Here is a 9442-nt window from a genome sequence, read left to right as displayed (position 1 = left end):
CCTACACCCTTAAGTATGCAAAATTTGAAATTATTACAAATTATTCACATTGAAATAAACAGCAATCACCACCCAAACCTTGATTATTTTTGTTAATTACAATATCCTAAGAACCAGGTAAGATATATCAAGACCTTTTAAAGCTAATGAATAAACCCATTAAATCTTTTGCACAAAGGAGCAATTCCATGTTAAATTTCAAGAACTTGTTTTCCTATACAAATTACATGTACACTTTCAACATGAGCTAATTGCTTTAGCAGTGACCTTGGGAAGCCTTATTTCTTTCATGGCAAACATCTGATTACTGTTCTCCTGCTCAACCAAAAGGGCTCTGCCAAAGGAGCCCTCCCCAATCACTCTCAGGACTGTGTAACTGTCCATGCTGGGCACCGCACGGGGGCTCCACTCCCGCAGTCACCACCGGCTCTCCCAACCTAGATTCAAAAACAGAAACAACTGAGAATTACTGCAACACAGAAACAGAGACACAGATGTAGAGAACAAACATATGGACACCAAGGGGGGGAGGTGGAGGTGGGATGAATTGGGAGATTGGGATTGACATATACTACACTACTATGTATAAAATAAATAACTAATGAGAACATGCTGTATAGCACAGGGAACTCTACTTACTGCTCTGTGGTGACTTAAATGGGAAGAAAATCCAAAAAAAGAGGGGATATATGTATACGTATAGCTGATTCACTTTGCTGTACAGCAGAAACTAACACAACACTGCAAAGCAACTATACCCCAATTTAAAAAAAAAAGATTCGCCCACAAAAAAAACAACTGAGAATTAAATTTACTTTTAAAGGGCAGAATTAATTCAAAGTAGCTCTAATCACCATGATAGGATGACTTATTCCTTTATTCATTCAACAGGTGGACACAGAGCATGCGTGCCAGGTTTTATAATCCTGAACAAATCTATCAACATTCAACCCCAGCCATCATGCACACTCCAAAGCAGATGGGACCACAGGTCTCAACAAATGCAGGGTGGCGAGTCTTACAGGGAGAGTCACGCTGGCCCTCGGCAGAGGTACCCTGGGGAGTTAGGAAGATGATATTTAGGCTGAAGCCTGAAGGATAAATGGAAGATATCTAGGCAAAGAGGAGGGACATGATGGAGGCAGAGGGAATCGCATAGTTAAGAGCAAAAGAGATTGTTTCAGGTCGAGGACTTGAAAGAGGACTGTAAGGCTAGTAAGGCAGACTGGGCCTTGTCTCAAGGTCACTGTAAGCAAAGTTCAGGTTGCTGGATTTTATCCTGGGGTAATTAACAGGCTACCTCTGAAGGGTTTTAACCAAGAGAGCAAATTTACAGCTTAGAAAAATTGCTCATGCTGGCTGCAGAGCAATGGACCAGACAGGGGAAAGGGGAGAAGGGCCGGAGCAGGACTCCTACCACAGAAAAGGCAGGAAAATGATGACACAATGGAATAGGGGGGTGGCAAGGGGGATGAAGACAATGGGAAGGAACATGTAGAAAGAACTGGCAAGATTTTTGGTTACAGATTTATGGGGGACAAGTAGGGAGAAGGGAACAAGGTAGACTCAGGTTTCTGGTGTAAATTGGGCAAATACCGATACCCTTCCCTGAGAAAAAGGAAAGGCATGATGGTTGTGTGCCTGGTGTTTTGGGTTTGATTTTTCTGGCGGTGACAGTGGGGTGGGTGGGGAAAGGCGTGGGGAAGGGAGACATGTGCTCCTTTGGGGACATGCTGAGCTGGAGGTGCCTGGGAGGAAGAAGGTATGTTAAGCAGAGTCCTTGAACTTCAGTCTCCCTTTTATATTTCCTGGATGAAGCAGCTCGCTGGATCTCTTAATACATCAGAAAGAATGAATATAAAGTTCCTAACACTTTACCTGGTACATAGGGGGCCCTGAATAAATGGTAGCTATTATTATTATTAAACCTTAGAAAGGTGATGCTTTTTTTTTTCATTACAGAAAGAACACTGGAATGAGTTTACTTGATTTTCACAAAACTTACTTGTAGTGTTTTATTTTCATAAAAATCACACCACAAAGATTTATGAGGTCTAGAGAGCATGGCGGGTAAAGCAAAAATCACAAACCAAAACCTACAGTTCTAGCGACCATTTGTATTCCTGTTTAACTAGACTCACCAGGAAACTCTAGAATTTCTCCATGTAACCAAATCAGATGCATGGTCTTCAGAAACAATTCTTTTCAAGGACAGTAAGGTCTTTCTGGATATGACGTGAAAGAAAAAAGTTCTTTGACGCTATTCTAACTGACCCCTGGCATTACACGATTTGCCAAGAAGACCTACTTTTCCCATATTTTTATTCTTTTTTACTTCGGGTATTTATTCTGTGAGCGGACAGTAACTGATAAGCAAGAACAACCACTGACTTTTCTTAGCTGATTATCACATTTGGTCCTTTCCGTCCACGTTTTCCCGTTACTCATTACACACCTAAGCTCATTAAAAGACCTGTATATGCTCTGAATATGACAAAAGCGTCGCTTCGCAGGCCTATACCGATCAAAGGCTAATAAAGTGATGTGCAAATGTAAATGTAGTATGCAGCTTAGAAAGTGAGCGCGGTGACCGCACCTCGGGGGAGACCCGATTCTCACTCCCGGAAAAGCCGCTCCGCCTCGCATCCCTTCCCGCGTTACCCCCGCGACCCCCAGGCCCGAGTCCGCGAGCGCCGGAGCGCTGGTCCCGCTCGCCCCCACCCAGCGTGGGCGCCGCCGGCCCAGGGCCCAGCGCTCACCCTGCTTGCCCGGCCGGCCGTCTCACCTGCTTCCCAGGGGTCCTGAGCCGGCCGCGTTTCCGGGGGGCGGGCCGGCGGGTCGTCTCTCGGGTTGCCGGCGAAGGAAGCTTCCCGGGGCGAGCGGGAGGCGCTGTTCTAGGGGTAGTCGGGCCTACGAAGGGCGCGTTTTCAAAGTGTTGTTCCACGTCGTTCCAGAACAATGCCAATAATATTGAGGGAAAGTATCTTTCGCGGAACGTAAGTTCTGTCTCCAGTTTAAGCGAACAGCCCATGTAGGTAAGTTTCATGGGCACAGCACTCAGCTTACCAATTGTGTGAACTTGGACAAGTGTGGAGGGCAGATTAATGGTCCCCCAAAGATGGCCAAACCTATCCATTATTATAGATAACATATACAAGTTACGAGGGGCTAAGCACTCTTTTAAGTGAGCTTAGCATGTAAAGTGCATAGAATAGGACTAAAGTGTTAGCTATTAACTCATTTAATCTTCAAAACAACGCTAAAGGTAGGTACAATTATTATCCCTGCGGCACAGAGAGGTTAAGTTCTTTGCCTTAGGTCCCACAGCTAATAAGTGGTAGAAGTAGAATTAGAACCCAGGCAGTTTGGCTCCAGAGTCTGACCCTTAACCACTACGCTGCAATAATGTCAGAGACACTGCAGGGGTAAACAGTCTGAAAAGCTGACCCAATTACAAGGTCTGAAGAGAGCCTATCGGATTTAGCAACAGAAGGTCATGGGTAACCTTGAAGAAAGTATATCAGTGATGTGATGTGGGAGAAACCAGATTGCAGTAGCTGAGGTGAGATGGTCAGAAGAATCAAGGAGTTCAGGATATTTTCAAGATACTTAGCCTTGAAGAGAAGGAGAAAGGGTGATAACCATGAGTAGAGGGAAGCACAAGATTATTTATGAGAGTATTTTATTAATGGGGAAATTGTAGCTATATGTTGAGGGATAATAAACCAATGGAAGGAAAGAGAGGCTGAAAGTGCTAGTGGGAGGGGGGCCGGGAAGGTCTAGTTGATCCAAATAATGTGTTTTTATTTTTTATTTTATTTTATTTTGGGCTGTGGCTTGCAGGATCTTAGTTTCTCGGACCAGGATTTGAACCCAGGCCCTCTGCAGTGAAAGCGTGGAGTCCTAACCACTGGACCGCCAGGGAATTCTCCAGGAAGGTCTAGCTGAGATGAAAGGACGGCTTTTAGAGCCCAGGAAGAGAATTAGCCTTGGCCTAGATGAGGAACAGACAGATTTGCTTCTGAGACCAGAAGAGGAAATAAAGATGTGGATGGATGTAGATAATATTAAAGAAGGAGAAGGAATCTTAAAAGCCTCAATTTTCTCTATGAAATAGAAAATTAAGTCAGGTATAGCATATGGAAATCTTGAAGAGAAAGGTTTTTTTTTTTAATCGAGATTTTTATATTATTTATTAGTTCTATACAGTAAAATTCTGAGTAGTGAAGTTTTGATTGTTGTTTTCAGAATACCAGAAGAAGCTTATGTGGGCAAAGGTGATCAAGCAGCTCAGAGGTGATTCTAATGCATAATTGTGTAGTCATCTCTAGGAGTAAGAAATTTGGATTAATCCAAAATTGGGATTATGTAGATAACAGAAGTACACTAGGACAAGGGAGTTAAGGGTGCTGATATAAGGATGACTGACGTGACACACCTCGGTGTCTAGACCGAATATCCCTGTGAAGGAAGTGAAGTCTAGAAGGGCACCAGCCATTATGTAGGTGCTAGACACGTGTGGCTACTGAGCACATGAAAACTGGCTGCTGGTGCAAACAGAAATGTGCTGTAAATGTAAAATACACACAGAATTTCAAATAAAACCAGGTGGTGATGGCTGGCCGAAGAGCCCTCCCCACTTGCTGGGAACAAGGCAAGGATTCTTGCCAGCCCATTTTACTCAGCATTCTATTGGAGATTTTAACAGCTCAATAAGACAAGAGAAAGAAATAAAAGGCATAAATATTAGAATGAAAGAAATAATATTGTCATTGTTCACAAATGAGATTATATCTGTGAAAAATAATCTACAAACTTTAGAGTTAATGAATTAATTTGGCAAGATTACTAGATGAAAGATTAATGCTCAAAATTTAGTTGCATTCATTTATCTATTTGAAAAAAGTAAAATACCAAAAAAAAGAGTAAAATATCCCATTAATCATTTTGTATATTGATTACCGCTGACTTGATTTTTTATTTTTTTATTTTTTTGGCCATGCTGCTCAGCTTGCAGGGTCTTAGTTCCCCAACCAAGGATCAAACCCTCACCCTCGGCAGTGAAAGTGTGGAGTCCTAACCGCTGGATCGCCAGGGAATTCTGAACTCATGTTTTTGAATAAAACATTATGAACTTGAATTGTATCTGTTTCTTTTAACTTTTTAAAAATACTAGAATATTTTAAGTTACATATGTAACTTGCAATATATTTCTATTTCTAGTGCTGGTCTAGAGGGTCTCGATGATGAGCTAGAGGTCTGAATGAAGTCAAAGAACCACCATGGAGGGAGCAAGGGAGACAGCTGGTGGGAGAGGAGTTGTGAAGAAAACAGGACCGTAGTCTCAAGATTTCAGAGGTGGCCACAGTTCTTTACAAGCCAAAGTCTGTGTTGCCGCCTAGGAATCAGTTGCTGAAGTGGCGGGCACAGTTCATTGGAATAAGAGGTGAGGTCATCAGATGGCATTAACAGGGAGACAGGAGCGGGTAATCTAGTTCAGGGTTTCTCCCCTCAGCCCTGTTGACAGTTTGGGCTGGATAATTCTTTTTTTTTTTTTTACATCATTATTGGAGTATAATTGCTTTACAATGGTGTGTTAGTTTCTGCTTTATAACAAAGTGAATCAGTTATACATATACATATGTTCCCATATCTCTTCCCTCTTGCGTCTCCCTCCCTCCCACCCTCCCTATCCCACCCCTCCAGGCGGTCACAAAGCACCGAGCTGATCTCCCTGTGCTATGCGGCTGCTTCCCATTAGCTATCTACCTTACATTTGGTAGTTATGGGGTGAGGGTGTGGCTGCTTGCCTTGTGCTTTGTAGGTTGTTTAGTGGTTATCTCTGGCCTCTGCCCGCCAGATGCCAGCAGTACCCCCTGCCCTCGGTTGTAAAAATCTGTCTCCAGATATTGAAAATGTCCCAGGATGGGAGGTGGGAGTGGAGTGGGGAGAACTGGCACAGAATAGCCCCTGATTGAGAAACACCGATCTAGTTGGATGCTCTGAACCTCAAAAGAAGGTGGAAAAGTAATGGTCTTTTTTTTTTTCTTCCAGTTTTATTGAGATATAATTGACATACAGCACTGTGTAAATTTAAGGTGTACAGCATCATGATTTGACTTACATACCTTATGAAGTAATGACCACAATAAGTTTAGTGAATGTCCATCATCTCATACAGATGCAAAATAAAAGAAAAAAATGTTTTTTCCTTGTGATGAGCTTTCATATAAATATACAGCACTGTTTATACATTCTATTTATCATGTTGTATGTTATATCCCTAGTACTTATTTATCTTATAACTGGAAGTTTGTACTTTTTGACCATCTCCATCCAATTCCCCCTCCCGCCCCGCCCCTCTGGTAACCGCAAATCTGATCTTTTTCTATAGGTTGGTTGGTTTGTTCGTTGAAGTACAATTGACCTACAACACTATGTTAATTCCTGGTGCACAACATACTAATTTGATATTTCTATACATTTCAAAATGATCACCACCATAAGTCTAGGAAAATAATGGGCTTTAGGTGATAATAACATAGTAGGCATTTGTAGACAGCACCTCTAGCTTTGCAGAGTATGGTGTACAATGAACAAGTAAGAGCTGATTAGAGTCTAGTTTCCGTCCTGATAAGCCACGTAGATACAACAGATATTTTCAAAATATTAAACAGATATGATGCCCAGTGACCTTTGAAGCTCAAAGTTAATTTTCCTGAGTTCCTAATGAGATAATAGTTTCAGACTCCAGGCCCTATTGATACAGAAAAAAAGATTGTCTTAATTTTATAAATAAGAGACAGAGTCTCTTCATCTTTTTTTTAAAAATATATTTATTTATTTTATTTTTGGCTGCTTTGGGTCTTCGTTGCCGCGCGCAGGCTTTCTCTAGTTGCGGCGAGCAGGGGCCTCTCTTTGCTGCAGCGCGCAGGCTTCTCATTGCGGTGGCTTCTCTTGTGGAGCACAGGCTCTAGGCGCGTGGGCTTTAGTAGTTGTGGCATGCAGGCTCAGTAGTTGTGGCGCACGGGCTTAGTTGCTCCGCAGCATGTGGGATTTTCCCAGGCCAGGGCTTGAACCCTTGTCCCCTGCTTTAGCAAGTGGATTCTTAACCACTGCACCACCAGGGAAGCCCTACTTAGTGTGTTTTTGAGGTTCATCTATGTTGCTATGTTTATCAGTAGTTTGTTCCATTTTCTTAACGTCTGTTTTCTTTTGCTTAATTTCCATTGAGTGGATATAGCATACGATGTTTTCTCATTCACCAGTTGATGGGCTTTTGTGTTGTTTCCAGTTTTGGGCTCATATAAGACTATTACGAACATCTTTGTGTACAGTCTTTGCCTGGGCATGTTTTCATTTCTCCTTGATACTTAGGGATGGAATTGCTGGGTCTTACCCTTACATTTTATATTTTTCACAATTAAATGCCTACTAGATGGTGAGAGTAAGCATGAATCTCTGTATCCTGCACCCAAACATGACGAGTTTGTTAGCAAGGTAATTAGCTTCAGTTCTGTTTTTCTTTTCTCCTTGACACCTCTCCTGTTGGAGTATTTTCATTTTATATAATGTTTTGTAATCTAAAATTATGTGGATTTCACTGTTTTTTTTTTTGATTTGGTGTGCTTAATTATTCTTTAAATCTTAGATTTACTTTTTGTTTGTTTGTTTTTGTTGTTGTTGTTGTTTTGCAGTACGCGGGCCTCTCACTGTTGTGGCCTCTCCCGTTGCGGAGCACAGGCTCCGGACGCGCAGGCTCAGCGGCCATGGCTTACGGGCCCAGCTGCTACGTGGCATGTGGAATCCTCCCGGACCGGGGCACGAACCCGCGTCTCCTGCATCGGCAGGCGGACCCTCAACCACTGCGCCACCAGGGAAGCCCTTAGATTTACTTTTTATTTCACTGGAATAAAACCCCTAGGGATACTTTCAGACAAGATCATGAGCGGTAAACTGAATCTTTGCATGTTTGAAAATGCCCTCAAACTTGAATTATAGCTTGGGCATAGAATTATAGCTTCAGAGTACATTTTCTCAGAATTTTGAAGATCTCAGGTGTGGTAACGGGTCTGGCTTCTGAATGTCTCACTTATTCCCACGGAGGTGGGACTCGTCCTGCTGCTTAATTCTATGAGCTCTGCCAATCCTTCGGTGTTAAAAGAGTTCTTTATAAAAGAAGTCCTCCCTGTCCTAAGGAGAAAATGTATTTCACATTTCCTTCTAATATACTTACTTAAATTTAACCATCTATTCTACCGGAATTAATTTTTGCAAGTGGTATAGAGATTGAAATTTCTTGCTCTCAAAATGGATAGGTAACTGACTCACAGATTCTTTTCTCTTTTTTGAAATGTAAATTTTACTATTTACTAACCTCCCATGTAGTCTTAATGTATTGATCCATGTCAATGAAGAGTTCCTATGACTTAAAAATGACTTGCAGAACCATACATAAAGTATGGTATTTATATCCAACAAAGCAAAAACAATATCCACACATACACGTGTTTATATGTATTTATATCTGTGTATGTGTGGTAAATATACAGAAAAGAATTTGGAAGGTTACCATACTAGTATTACATTTATCGAGGGTAGTGGGATTGGAGTAGAGGAATTTTGCTTTATCTGTATTTGAATTTAACATCAAGAATATATTTGGATACACAACTGACAGGCTATCGAAAACCCCAGGCAGGCCTCCGAGGAGCCATAATCCTGGAGGCCCCCGCACCCAGGAGCCATGTCCCTGCGCCCCGGCCGGGACCCTAGAAAACCGCGTCCACAAGTCCAGGGGGCCGGCGTGGCAGGCGCCGGGCTCACTTCGGGGTGGGGGGGCAGGCGCCGCGAGCCCCGTCCCGCAGGGGCGCCTGTGCCTCTGCCCGGCGGCCGGGGAGTCCGGGGGGCGCGGGGGACAGGAGCGGAGAGTACAGAGAGGCCAGGGCGCCGCCGGTGCTTGTTGTTGTTTACGCTGCGGGCGCGCAGCGCTGCCTGCCCGCCCGCCCGCTCCTCCCCCGCCCGCTCCAACAGGTCCTCAGCACGCCTGCAGCCGCGCCCTGGGTGCTAGACCGCGAGGTCGTCGTGGGGAATGGGATGAACAAGGTCCTGCCTGGCCTGTATATCGGCAACTTCAAAGTTTCCAGCACGCTCACAGATGATGCCAGGCTGCTGCTTGCCAGACCTCGGTTTGAGCAGCAAAGGACTAAGTTCTGAGATTTCGTGCTCAGGAAGAGCTTGTGCACGTGCACGTGGGCGAGCTGCTGACCCCACGGCGGACCTTCCAGCTGCATTCACAACTCGTTACCACGGTGCCCATGGCTCTAGACAGCCATCCACCAATAACTTGTAGTCCTGAAGAATAAATGTCATCATCCAATAGTGTTGGCTGATCATTTATACACTTAAATGGGTGGACAGAGCCTGTGCTTATGGGAAAGAG

At 43.6% G+C, this 9442-nt stretch overlaps 1 protein-coding gene across 1 annotated transcript in view; it reads right to left on the bottom strand.

The window, feature by feature from the left end:
- NEK3 (NIMA related kinase 3) overlaps window positions 1-438 on the bottom strand; it is a 21633-nt gene extending 21195 nt beyond the window's left edge. Inside the window, exon 1 of the mRNA XM_007471681.1 lies at window positions 268-438. Within this exon, the coding sequence (XP_007471743.1) occupies window positions 268-384 (117 nt within the window). The 5' untranslated portion in view covers window positions 385-438. The remainder of the gene's footprint in view (window positions 1-267) is intronic.
- Between the last annotated feature and the right edge of the window lie 9004 nt (window positions 439-9442).

This window comes from Lipotes vexillifer, unplaced genomic scaffold (genome assembly GCF_000442215.2).
Source record: "Lipotes vexillifer unplaced genomic scaffold, Lipotes_vexillifer_v1.1 scaffold470, whole genome shotgun sequence".
Classification (NCBI taxonomy): Eukaryota; Metazoa; Chordata; class Mammalia; order Artiodactyla; family Lipotidae; genus Lipotes; species Lipotes vexillifer.
Note: the sequence above shows the minus strand (reverse complement) of the source record. Positions and strands in the feature narration are given on the sequence as shown.